Source organism: Lacerta agilis, chromosome 12 (genome assembly GCF_009819535.1).
Source record: "Lacerta agilis isolate rLacAgi1 chromosome 12, rLacAgi1.pri, whole genome shotgun sequence".
In the NCBI taxonomy this organism is placed as follows: Eukaryota; Metazoa; Chordata; class Lepidosauria; order Squamata; family Lacertidae; genus Lacerta; species Lacerta agilis.
The window spans coordinates 23136134-23149912 of NC_046323.1; the positions used below are offsets into that span (position 1 = coordinate 23136134).

The 13779-nt window shown below is 40.0% G+C and overlaps 1 protein-coding gene across 2 annotated transcripts in view; it reads left to right on the forward strand.

The window, feature by feature from the left end:
* The window catches only part of IGF2BP3 (insulin like growth factor 2 mRNA binding protein 3), a 63409-nt gene that overhangs the window by 39479 nt on the left and 10151 nt on the right, over nucleotides 1-13779 (forward strand). For both annotated transcript variants that reach the window (XM_033166146.1, XM_033166147.1), the window contains exons 4-8: nucleotides 3166-3217; nucleotides 3323-3386; nucleotides 9058-9342; nucleotides 11195-11329; nucleotides 12445-12567. In XM_033166146.1, coding sequence (XP_033022037.1) covers nucleotides 3166-3217; nucleotides 3323-3386; nucleotides 9058-9342; nucleotides 11195-11329; nucleotides 12445-12567 — 659 coding nt within the window. The remainder of the gene's footprint in view (nucleotides 1-3165; nucleotides 3218-3322; nucleotides 3387-9057; nucleotides 9343-11194; nucleotides 11330-12444; nucleotides 12568-13779) is intronic.

Consider the following 13779-nt stretch of genomic DNA (forward strand, 5'->3'; position numbering starts at 1 on the left):
TGAGAATGAATGAGAAAATTAGGTTTGAATTGAAACACTTCAATTATTAACTCCCCAAGAGTTTTGGTGTAGGATAGTACTGTTTATAACACAGTCAAGAGTTGGCTTTTAGAGTCTGATGAATGAAAGTCCACAGTGTAAGACTGCAGCTTTTTGTGTGCAAGAAAGAGGCATCTGTGTTATAACAAGAGGAGGAGACCCAATTTAGACAAAGCCGGGGTTCCTTCATAAAAAAGGAATGAATTATTTTCTAGCTGGAGTAAATATTTATACAAACAAACTTCTTTTCAGCTGCTCATCAGGATTGCTATCGCACTACCAACTTGGCTAGAAAATTGGTTTTCATTGCCCAACACGGCTGCACGTGGTGATAGGGAGGCGGATGAGGAGTTCATACAAAACTGGCTTGTCTTAAAGTAGAGAGAGAGGATTTGGCTGTTTGAAATAAAATGTAAAGTGATGGGAGGGGGAGGGGGAGGGATATGTCCGAATCAAGCAGGAAGCAGGAGCTAGATAGTATGAAAAGTGTGTAAGGAAACTCAAGCGTATAAAGAATCTAGAATGCAAGAAAGCTAATTTTAATTAATGCTAAAGGGGTTTCTAATGCATTCATATACATGTTGATTTAAGATGTGAATCTTTTTATACCAGTGTTTTAGTGCTTGAGGCATGCTGGTTTTCGTGGCATAGTTCTCTCTTGGAGGCATGCTTATTATTTGTTTTGTTTTCATGTGATGGTGTTGTAATTTGGCCTTGCAGTTTTCCAACTCGTCCAACATGAGCAAGGGTGTTATTGTGTGCTAGTGAACCATGCGCTAAATATTTGGTGGCAAATTCTCATACTTATATGCAAGCTTAGTTTCTCATATTTCCTTAAGTCCATGAGGGTAACCAGGGGAACGTGTGTGTGTGTGTGTGTGTGTGTGTGTGTGTGTGTGTGTGTATACATACTTACTACTAACACATCCTTGGAAATGGACACAATTTTTTATGTATGTCAACACAACAAACTGATAAAGTCTCCACTATTTCAGTATGCTGATCTTTAGACTCCTTAACTATTTGGTCATGCTGTAATACAAATAACACCTTCAACCATGTCAGACACCTAAACCAGATCAACACACAAGGCTGCTGAAAATTAATAAACAGAATCTCCATTAATGATTTACCCAAACATTTCCATAACATTGTATCTATTTAGAAATGTTTATATGTGTTGTGCACATGTATATAACTTTTCTAAAAAGAACAACAACAACAAAAGAACAGAACTTTCATTATAAACAGCACAGTAGTTTATCTTGGCATTATTGCCCCCCCCCCCAAAATTTTTTTTTACAACAGCCTCTATAATTTCCTTTATAATCCTGAATTTGTGGCTGATCTTTGAAGAATCAAGACATGTCTTGAAGAAGCAAGACATCATATGACACCCCCCCAATAATAATATAAACAGTATTCAGCTGTCTCAAACATTGTATTAATAGTAAGAGAGGAAAACTACACTTCACTCTATTACACTCTCATACAAGAATACTGTTTTAACTTAAGAGAGAGGGAACAATGTTATATCAAGACTGCTAGCAAATAGCTATGGTATTTTTCTTCCAGTGTCCAAATACTGTAGAGGTTTTAGCTCAAAAGTGTTACTACTGTATTTCATATATAAATAGCATAATGCAATCATAAAAGTTTGAAGAGCCTTTCCACAGCTAAACATTTTTATTATTGTAAACGTATCTATTTATTTAACTGCATTTTTATACAAATCGTGAATAAAACATTTAACCTGCTTACAAATGTAGCCACCAAGAATTTATCATACATTGCCCCATACTAAATTGTTGGTCACACACAGACATGCCCAAGCCACATCAAATACCTTAAATCATTTCTGCCACCTCCACCCTTTGTTGTATATCAAAAATGAAGCAAAAAGCATCATGTTACTTTATCCTGGGTAACTTTACAATGTTAGTCCCCCAAATCATTTATTTTTATTTAGCAAAAACTATATACCACTTGATTGTAGTGAAACCTCTAAGCAATTTACAAAAAATATTAAAATTATCAATAAGAACAGTTAAAAACAATTAAGATAAGTAAAATTAACAGTTAAACTGGCTAGCAAGCTCCAAAGCAGCCTAATGCTTATGGGGCAAAAAGCTGTATTTCCAAAGGTTAGTTTCCTTTTTAAAGAAAGGGGTCTTTTGCATCTTAAAATAAGAGGGCTAAAGTATAAGTAGCTTTTGTGATGCTAAAATCTGAGGTGTGTTTTAAAGTCCTTCCAAGTACATTGGCATTGTACCTAACGAAATATTCTTAATTCTTGATGAATTTAGTCTTGAGTATGATTAACGAAGATGCTGTTTGTTGGTTGGACTTGAAATGTTACATTCCAGGCATACACAAGTAAATTCTTATTCAGATGTCAGTGAAAATGTTTAAATAATATCATTCATTTGTTAATAACTTTATGATGCAGTCCTAAACATATTAACTACCATGCAAGATCCATTCAAATTAGTGGGATTACATCTCACTGAGTGAACAGGTTTATAAAATAAAGATTGTAAAGTACTTTTTACATCAGATGACTTTTAGTAAGTAGTGGATATAATAACTGAGCACACAAGGTGCATTTGAAATATTTCAAGGGTTGCTTATTTCGAACTTTATGTTTAATGAGCATTTTCAGTTTTAATCGCACTATGATAGTTATGGTTGTTAATGTGATTTAACAATTTCACTATAAGTACCAAAATTATATAATAAAGAATAATTTGAAGACTGATATAGGAGCAGAGAACTGTAAATTTACCATTACACCAACCAGACTAGTTCCTAGTTTGTATTTTATTCTATTTTCTCTTCTTGTCTAGATTTTTTCCCCCATTCATAGCTATGGAGAACTGACTGACTTGCTGTAAATGCTAGTTTTCACAATAGGTTTGTTGTATGCATTCATTTTGTTGCTTGTCCTTGAGCTATACTTGGAGTTCAAATAGAGAACACAAGATGGAGAAGCTTTAGGGCGGTTTGGGGGAAAGCCATACCCACCCAGTAGCTTTGTAAAAAGCAAACATAATTTGGGGTTTCTTGCAGGCTGTTTTCACATACAGCTACCATAGAAACTAATTTTAATGTGCTCTTTTTTCACAGGTGCTAGACGGATTGTTAGCACAGTATGGAACAGTGGAGAACTGTGAACAAGGTAACACTAAAGTCAAACAATTAAAGAAAAAATTTAGAGACGTAAGCATAAAATTAAATCCACCCCTCCAAAAAATAACCCTTTTCCTTTTCTTTCTTTTTCTAGTGAATACGGAGACAGAGACTGCAGTAGTTAATGTAACATATGGTAATAAGGATCAGGCCAGACAGTAAGTGTTTATTTACTTTGATTTTATATCTGAGACTTATATCTGACTAAACGTGGCTAGGATTATACTATAAGGTTCAATTCTGTGGACTAAAATTCAAAATTGTGGGCTAACACAATTGCCATAATTACTTGTCTGATCGAATGGCAGTTCCATTGAAGCTGATAGAAATCTTAATTGGCATTTGCAGAAAATTCCATAAAAGTTCATGCAACATATATGTAAAAATACAATTTATATCTCTGGTTTGACACAAGTCTTCTAGTCCAGTATTACCTTTTGGAGGATTAAGCCTGTTCCTAATTTCTAGTTAATATATCCGAGGATTTCAGAATTGGATGTAATGTAAGCTTGTTACATCGTCTGAGCATTCATAGTATTCTGTTTCATTCTGAGGGGTCAGGGAGAGGGTATTAACATTTATCAGTGACTTTACAGCATGTCTGATGAAATATACATTATGATATAAAACTTCTGCCATCACCCAAAATGGTCTGCCTTTAACCTTGGCTCTTAAACGCTAGCTCAAGCAAAATTTTAAAGTATTCTGCAAAATGATCAGGGTTCAAAATTTGCTTCCTGCAGAAGCGAATTCCATAGTAGTAGGCAGCCACTGGGAGCAATATTTACATGCCCTTGCTTTTTAAATACCGGTAGCTTCTCTGTAAGTAAAGTCAAGAAAGTGCTTTTAAAGGTCACAGTGGCACATAAGTGAGGAAGAAGTCTCTGAGATATGCAGGTTCAAAGGTTTTATAAGGATAAAACACCAGTTTTATTTATGCCCAGATGTTTGAGCTTTAGTGTAATGTGTTTTGGTTTGTAGTGCATTGTCTAGCCTCTGCAGCAACAATTCAGTTGTTGAGGCTCATGAGCAGGTCACAACAAAAGGGAGAGTTGATAAAAAGATACCCTGATCACAGTTGAAGATAATTTTCTAGCCCAACATTGAATGCTTGAACATCTCACACCTTCAAAGCTGCATAGCCAGAGAGATGGCTGGAAAGCATCAATGTTCAGAGTATTATTACTCCCATTCTCACTAGCTATGAACATTTGATTTGATGAGCTTAGTTGTAGCCTTGCCTAGATCCAGTGTACTGAACTATATAAATGGTCAGATCCAGAGTTCTGTGAACAAGGGTAAATTTGAAATGCAATAATGGCTGGCTTGATTTGATTCAGTGACCTGGTAGCAGTCAGGGAAATGCCTCTGACAAAGACCCTAAGAACTGCTGCTTCACAGTGATGATAGCACTAGAGTGGACCCACCTTTTTATTTGTGACAACGCAAGTTGGGTCTTTTGCCCTGTATTTGTATCCAAGGCGGCTGTCTACCAGTTCCATCTGGTTCCTACCTGCCTGCGCACTGTCTCACCAGAATGGTGCATGCTCTGGTTATCTCCTGCTTGGATTACTGCAATGCACTCTACATAGGGCTTCCTTTGAAGGTGACTCAGAAACTACAACTAATCCTGAATGTGGCAGCTAGACTGGTGACTGGGACTGCCAACAGGACCATATAACAACCCCACTCAGCAGCAAATTTTAAAATTCCTGCTCTATATTCCACCAATCTGCTATGTTAAATTGGATGCAGAGAAAATGCATGTATAAGTGTACCTTCTCATATGGATGGTAATGCTCTTTAGACACTTTAGATAGAATTCTGCATCCTGTGAGCATAATTATTCTCTTTCCCCACCCCTCACTTTCACATGAACTTCATAAAAACAAAAATAAGTTAAAAGACACAGTAATAGTCTGTCTCTTTCAAAACTTGCACTGTCTTGGATATCTTGTTTACTGTGCTGTTGCTTTGAAATAAGCTGCTCCTGACTGTTCTTCCATCCTCCCACCCGTTGTGTAACATCCTCTAGAAAAAATGTATAGCTGCATTGCTGTGGAAAGCAAGCTTTAAACTGAAGCAGGAGTTATAAAATACTTACCGTATTTTTCGCACCATAAGATGCACTTTTTCCCTCCTAAAAAGTAAGGGAAACTCTCAGTGCGTCTTATGGTGCGAAGGCTCCCTGTCGAGCAAGCTGCCCGCTGCCCCTTCCTGCTCCGTGAAGCATCTCTGCTCCCCCCCCCCACAGCTGTGGCTTGCAAAAGCCTGCTTTTACAAGCCATGGGGGGGGGAGATGTTGCACGGAGCAGGGAAGGAGGGGCATGCGGCAGCCACCCACCGCCCCTTCCCTGCTCCGTGAAGCATCTCCTCCACCTCCCCCCACCTCCGCTGCGTTCAGTGAGAAGCAGGGGATGGCGGAGGGATGCTGCTGGTTCTTCCCTGCCAACCCCGTTCGCAAAAACAAGCCTGCTTTCGCGAACAGGGTTGGCAGGGAGTGCAGGGGGGGAGGCAGATCAGCCCGGTGGCGATGCTGTAGCGGTGCTACCGGGCTCCCCCTGCCTCCCCCACCCCTTTCGCCGGACTGGTCCCTCCGCCGCCGCTGCCCCCTCCGCTCCCCCTCCAGCGTGCCCCCCCCCAGCCTTTTAGAGGAGGAAAACCAGAAAAATCTTTTTTTCTGGTTTTCCTCTAAAAACGAGGTGCACCCTATGGTTCGGTGAGCCCTATGGAGCGAAAAATATGGTAAACTACTCTCACACTGTCCTGGTAAACCACTACAAAAGAATTAAAATGATATCCATTGGGAAACTGAGAAGGAATTAAAGAACTGTTCTGTTACTTTCATGTAAGAATGTTACAAAGGCGATACTGAGACCAGTTGTGTGCGTGGTGAAAAGCACCCCATCTCCCATGAGATCTGTTCTGGATCATATACCATGAAGTGGCTTATTGAATGCTACAAATTGGTCAGTGCTAACCAACTGACAGCTTAATGCGCCTTTATGTAACATTGCAATTAGCTATTTACATGATTGCTTGTGGGGAAGTAGCACTTGCCTCTAGGCAACCAGGTGCAGCCCTACAGCAGGTGTGCGTGAGCAGCAAAAGAGGCAGGGAGTGAGTTTGCCAAGTCTGGTTGGCTCCTTGCCCTGCCTGGAGAAAGTGAGTAAGGGTGCTGTTCGCTGCTGTGTCTAAAAACTCTAATCTGTAACTGACTGCCTTTTATTATATACAAGACATCACTTCATTCCCCATTGCCTAATTTAAAAGTGAGTACATCCTGGTACATTAAAAGGGCAAATTATTGAGGCATGTGTTTCGGCTGATATCCGTGTGTGTGTGTGTGTGTGTGTGTGTGTGTGCGCGCGCGCAAGCAACATTTTTTAGGTCAAAGGGTGCATTCCCTCAGGCGAAAGTGATAATGGAATCATCGAATTGTAGAGTTGAAAGGAACCCTGATTGCCATCTAGTCCAACCTCCTGCAGTGCAGGAATCTCAACTAGACCATACATGACAGGTGGTCAACCTCTCCTTGAAAACCTCCAGTAAAGGAGATCCCACCACCTTGGACATAATCTCCAGCACAAAATCCAGCATTTGAATCCCATTGATTTCAGTGGAAGTCAAACATGCATTCCGTTTTCCAGTTGTAATAAATGGGTCTTTAAAAGAGCTTAACTGGCTGGATCCTGCACTTAGTTGTTCATCGATCTGCTTTGCAGAAGAACCAGCCAGATTAAAAGAAAAAAACTTTCTGAGGGATTTCAATTTGAAACTCAGATCTTTATAGATCAGGTGTCGGCAATCTAAGGCCCATGGGCCACAAGCGGCCCACAGGGGTGGTTTAACCGTCTCACAAGCCACCCTTGAACCAAGCTGCCCACTTGGTGAGTCACCGCACTAAACCAGTGCGGCGCAGGGACTCACTTCCACAGCGATGGAAAACTCACCTGCACAGACGCTGGAAATTGCGGGCACGCGCGTGATCTGGCCCACAGAGGGATCTCCACTGGAGTGAATTGGCCCAGGCGAGGTAAACCTTGCCGACCCCTGATATAGATAAGCAGCACTTTCTCTTCCATCAGTTTGCTGGAATTCTGTAAACGTGTATTTCAGTCCACTTAGCACTAGCAAATCATTTATTGGGGCTCTGGTCTCAAAAGGCAGAAAATATGAGTTCTGGCCATGATGAGATAAAAAAACAAACCATTCTACATTCCAAAGTATGTTAATAATAAAACATAAGTAGTGATATATTCGTTGGAACATAGGACGCTGCCTTATCCCAGGTCAGATTGTTCAGCAGCGTAGTTCCGTACTGGCTACTGACTGACTGGCAGTAGCTCTAGGATTTGAGGTCGTTACTTTCCCCATCATCTAGTACCTGATCCCTTCTACCTGGTGATGCCATAGGCTGAATTTGGGATGTTCTGCAAAGCATGTGCTCTGCCACTGAAAAATCATCCTTCCTATATGTTTGGAAAGCTAGAGTTTCTCCTGTGTGACCATGGGAATACATGGAAGAGTGGTAGGCAGTCAACAATCCCTTCATGCTTACAGAATTGATTTTGAAGCACTGAAGCTTAGTCCAACATTGCCCACTTCAGGCCATCACAAAAATCCCACTATTGAACAAGGCTTTTAAACATTTGTTTATGTTAAAATTCTATTATAATGCATGCTACTCGGAGCAGCTCAGTTGCTATGGAAACTTTTAACTTTCCTGAATTTCCTGAAATCAACACTGTTGGTCATTTGTGTTTTTAGAGATGTTTGTTACTATTTGCTTTCAAGTACTCCATACAATTGTACTTTAAAGTAACTCAGTACAGCTAACCAGAAAGGATTTGGCCATGCCTTTTCCTACATTGAGATTGGATCTTTTTCTACACCAAGGTAATGTGTATCCAATGCTTATTTTAGAGCCCCAGCCTTATTCAGTTTCCCATCCCTATGAATATGCCAAACGCTGTATAAAATTGAGCTGTCAGTTGTTCACTCACGTACAAAAGATTGTGTGGTGTGATAAAAGTCAGAGTTCAGTTTCTAACTGAAACCTCTTTTTCATCTCTGTACCTTACTTCTTCTGAAGACCAGATCACACTCATGTGTTTCAAAGAGGATTTTACTCATTTGCTGAGGTGGTTAAGTACTACTTCAGAATTTTACCATAGTTACTTACAATATGATGGTAAAGGAGTTGTTTTCAGGTATGTTTACTTCTAACACCTTCCTTTACAGTTGTAGGGAAAGCAACTCACACTTGTCACACAGGTAAATGTGACAGATTTTAGCAGAGGTCGAAAACTGTAGGAACCACAGAGAAAGAACTGTATTTAAGCAGGAGGGAGGGGGGCTTCCATTAGCATGCCTGAATTGATTCCCAAAGGAATTGTTCTCCAGTACTTAAAGGCTTGTGTGCTTTATGGGCTTGTGAAAGTTAGCAGAACCAATATAAACCGTAGTGCAAACTATGAAATTTGGTAATTAGGCCGCGCTACTTGACCCCAGGTGTCCTGATATTTTGAGGTCCTTGTTTCACAGTATGGAAAATCGTAGGATTGTTAAATAAATAATGAAAAGAACAAATACTATTTAATCAAGTGCTTGTTTCTTGTTTCAAGGGCATTACTATGTTTTACATGATGGTGAATAAAATACTAGAGCTCTCCCTACAAGCTTACAGTTTAAAACTGTAGGAATGGAAGGCTATGATGATCTCATGGTATGGGTCTGTTATTTGTGAGCGAAAATGCCTAACATAATGATTTCTTGTTCTGCCAGCTCCCACTTACAAAATCTTCCTTTCCTTGCAAACCTGTACAGAGCAATAGAAAAACTGAATGGATTCCAGCTTGAAAACTACTCACTGAAAGTTGCATATATTCCTGATGAAATGGCAGCACAGCCACCTCCTCAACAGCATCCACAGGGGAGACGTGGATTTGGGCAGAGGGGTCCTCCCAGGCAAGGTTCGCCTGGTGCAGGTACAAGGCAAAAACCGCAGTCTGATGTTCCACTACGGATGCTGGTTCCTACCCAGTTTGTAGGAGCCATTATTGGAAAAGAAGGAGCCACCATAAGGAACATCACAAAGCAGACACAGTCAAAGTAAGTTTTCCCATTACATCTTTCTAGGTGTTTTTATTTCATGGTTGCTGAGGTTTTGGTAATAAACTAGTTCAATAGTTTAACAATTTGGGTGTGGTAATATATAGGAAGAGAAGAACTCTTTTCTGTTGGATCTTGTTCAGCAGGTCATGTGAGCAAGGATTCTGGTCCTGACCAGGCATGCCCCAGTACTATTGTTGTGAACTTTCGCTTTACGGTATATTACCAAATTTGAGAAAATAGATCAGTATTAGGAATATTTCATACTGATGCTATGAGTGCTGAGGCCTCGGGTAATGAAAGTGAAACAGAACTGTCGAAAGAAGTACCGGTATGTGAAATAAGATTAATGTTATATAGCAACAGAGATGGGCAACATGAAGCCTGCCTTGTACTCTTGCCCTTTACATCCAAGTTAGCATTGTTAATTTTGGTGGTCAGGGCCAGTGTGTGAAAGCCAAGTACTACTTGCTTTGGCCATTTTCCATGGAGAGATACCGCTACATTATAGAAAATTACTGCTGTTTTGTTGGCAGCTACAGCTGATGGCATGCAGTGAAATGTGGCTTCATTTGTCAAAGTAGTACTGCTTTTGTTTTAAAACATTGATTTTGGAGCTACAGGATTATATTATGTAGTTTGATTATGGGATACTTACAGCCACTTGCAGTTTATCTCTCCTTTTCCCAGTTTTGCCCCTCTATTATTCTCCAGTGGCAGCTAGATATGGTGCAGACCTAAATAATGTTTCCCAGAAGCCAAGCCAAGTTATCTACTCCATATTTTTATGTCTTCACCTGGCCATTATGTTACAAACATGACCAAGCCAAGCGTTGCATTACATTCAGATACCTTTTTAAACCAGGTTGTTTTAAAAATCATTTAATATAACTGCTTGAGTCTTTTTGCAAAATCTTTTATTTTACTCCACCCTCAATTGCTATTACCACTTTCTCATCCTGGTTTCAGTTTTCTGTTTAGTGACAACCTACTGTTAGTGATAATTGTTATGTTGAGCCATACTTAAAATGTGAATTAAAGAGGGGGGGATTTTCAAGGGCAAGGCAGGCGAAGAGGGTAGGAGCATGCCAAGCTTGTAGGGTAGGTCCAGTGTCGATCTGTAATGGATTCTCATTAAAACTTAGTCAAGGGACTTTGTATTTCAACTCAGTGCAGACTTTTATTTATACAGCCATGTTGGTGCTCTAGGATTATTTCAGAACTTCTTCTAAGTAAGAAATTCAACTGAATTGGAGGATTTGTAGTAGAGCAGTGGTACAAGTAGTGAAATGAATGGCAAGCAACTGACCAAAGTTTGACTTGTCTTGTCACTTGCAACAGAGAAAGAGCTTGAGGGTAGTGGTTTATAGGAGGGCGTAACAAGATGCAGACAGTCCCTTGATAATAATACATTAGTGGAACTGACCAAACTGCCCATGAAGTTAACAGCTTGAGCAATGTGTTGCTTTATCCAGTTTTATTGTGGTGAGTGAATATCATTTTTATAGAATTTTGCTGGATACTCAAACTTTAAATAGAATCACTTTCTCAGAGTTGCCATTGTTCTGATGCTGTAAGAAATGTGTACAGAAATTGTTTTCTGCATGCATGCACAGCTGATGATGGATGACCACTCTTTTTTCGTATTACAATATTCATCTGGACAGGATAGATGCTTTTTTTGGTATGAATGAAGATGCATATCCACATCTGGAACCATCAGTTGTTGCATGCAACCTGAACTGTATCAAGGCGCACGAGTTCATAGGCAATTTTATCTACCAAAGCAGAACTTAAGACTGCTCTCTCAAGACTGAATGCACAATTTTTACTACTATTTCTTTCTTTGCAGAATTGATATTCATCGTAAAGAAAATGCAGGGGCTGCTGAAAAACCAATTACGATCCATTCTACTCCAGAAGGGTGCTCAACCGCTTGTAAAATTATCATGGAGATAATGCAGAAGGAAGCGCAAGATACTAAATTGTGAGTAAAGAATGCTTTTATTAAGAGGTCATTGGGGTTTTTAATAGTCGGTCTGAAGTAGATAATTAACAGTTTGTAAGAATGGGACTGAAAAGTGAACCCATAAGAATGCCAGGTCTTGATCCTTGGGCAATGTTTATGTGTAATATAATTATAAAATAGCAGAAGACGACAACTGGTGAGCAATTCTGAAACAGAAAAGTAAGAGATTTTTGTTTGTTACACCTTTCAGCACATTTTTGTGCAATTAAAAGAAAATGTAAGAGGATGGATGGTTGCTTACTTTTCAGATAAATTTCTGACATTTGATGGTAAGGGACGATACTCCTGAACCAGGCATACAGGCTTCCATACTGAGCCATTCCCAGGACACCTAGCAAAGGTTAAGTAAATAATGTCTGAAAAGCCAGATAACTAGTAGCAGAAGTAATTGTTATGGTATTCAAGCCTAACATGCAGCAAATGAAAGACAAATATCCTTTGTGAAAGAAACTTATGGGAGAAGGGCAACCTTCTCTCTTCCCACACTTCATGCCTGTTTTTCTTCACTTGTAAGCTGGAAGAGGGGAATACACCTGAGTTCTTGCTTAAGCTCTGTTGTATCAAGTTGAAACTAAAGCAGCAAATGCCGTTACGGCTGTTGACAAACTCATTCTCCTCTCCCTCTCACCCCACCCTCAAGCTGGTGTCCAAGAATGCCTGTGGCTGTTGGGTAGAAAAGAAGACTGAGCTTTCTTTGGTAATTGAGAATACATGAAGTATAACAGATGCAGCCTGCTCTGTTTTCTACCCAGAGATGGAAGGAATCTGCGTCTAATAGGTGTGAAGGAATCCCGCTCAAGGGTCATGGAAATGGCAGAAACTTTCCTTCTGTAAAACAGCCTTTTCCATTAGTTATTCCTATGGATTAAGCAGAACAATTAATTACACTTGAGGAAATCAAGCAGGTTTTTTCTTGACTTAGAGGAATTTATCGTGACAGTTTAAGAGTCTTCTGATTACATGGTTAACTGTCTGAGCCCTGAGTCATTGGAGAATGACTCAACTTTTTGATTTGTTACTGATAGTGAATTATGTGACTCTTGAGTTCATGCAATTCTCTGGACTGCTTACAGTACAGAAGAAATTCCCTTGAAGATACTAGCACATAACAATTTTGTTGGCCGCCTCATTGGCAAAGAAGGAAGGAATTTGAAGAAAATCGAGCAGGACACAGACACTAAGATCACAATATCCCCGTAAGTATTCAGTTATTGTTAAATGGTGTATCTTAGTTTTTTAAAAGTGATATCACTTTTTAAGAGCTTTCTCCCCAGGTTTCAGCCACAGAGCTAATACAAATTAACAGATCCATAAATCAACAACCAAGTCCATTTTTTACTGAGGATAGGATGAAACCTTTTCTAGGAAGCCATATGATGAGCTGGCAACTTCAAATGGTATTTTTATCAGAACTATCCTGGTCATTACCTGTTTGTGCCATGAAACTGTTGAATTTGTAGTTGTGTGCGGAAGGGAGGTCAGTTGGTGGTATGGGGTTCCTTTGTTGTGCTGTGTATCGTTTTCTTTACATTGCAATGTAGTTGAAGCAAAATTCCAAGTATGATTGATACTTGGCCAATAAAATTATTCCTTCCTTATTCCTTCCTTCCTCTTGTCAATTCTGCAAGATCTTTGTGTTTTCTACATAGACAAACTGGTCACCCAGACAGATCTGCCTGCCATTCATGTGGGATATTCTGTGTTTCTCAATAGCTTTGTGTCTCCTGCTTTTATCCCAGTCCTTAGGAGAACAATTCGCATGTTTTGCATGCTTGTAGAATGATCTGGATCTGGTGCCTTTACTTGGATCCTCCTTGGAAAGAGAACAGAATACCTTTAGAAGACAGAAGGGCAGCCTGATCACTCATCTTAGCTTGTTCTTGTGAAACCTTTCCCAGCGACTGCTAGGGGCTTTTGGTTTGCCATTCTAGTTCCTTGACTGCAGTACCACCTGGAACTCAAGCCAGCCTTCCTCAAGAGTCTTTGGAGGAGGCCACTTCTTTTGTCCCCACTGTTTCTCCGCATTTTTCTCCCGTGTTTTCCTTTTTGGAGATGCTAGTTGATACAAGAAACATTTTCATAGGACATAGTTTTATTTTTTTTAGTGTAGTTTTTATGGCACTTGGTTGGCTACTGGGAGGGGATCTTCCCCACCAGAATAGGCAAGAGGTTGATCAGCTCTGCCTCCAGAGTTCGGTGTGAGACGTAACTCTCCCCAGCATGGCCTTCTTGTCTCTGGAGAGAAGGAGCACTGTTCAGTGAGTCCAGTCCTCCATTCTAGTGTCTTGAAAGGTTGCTGTAATTGCTTTAAAGCCCTGCTTCTGTGGAGGTCAGGCAAAAATGCATTTTGACCATTGCATCAGCAAATAAGAGCAACTACTGATCCTAACTTTTTGGGGGCAGGGCTG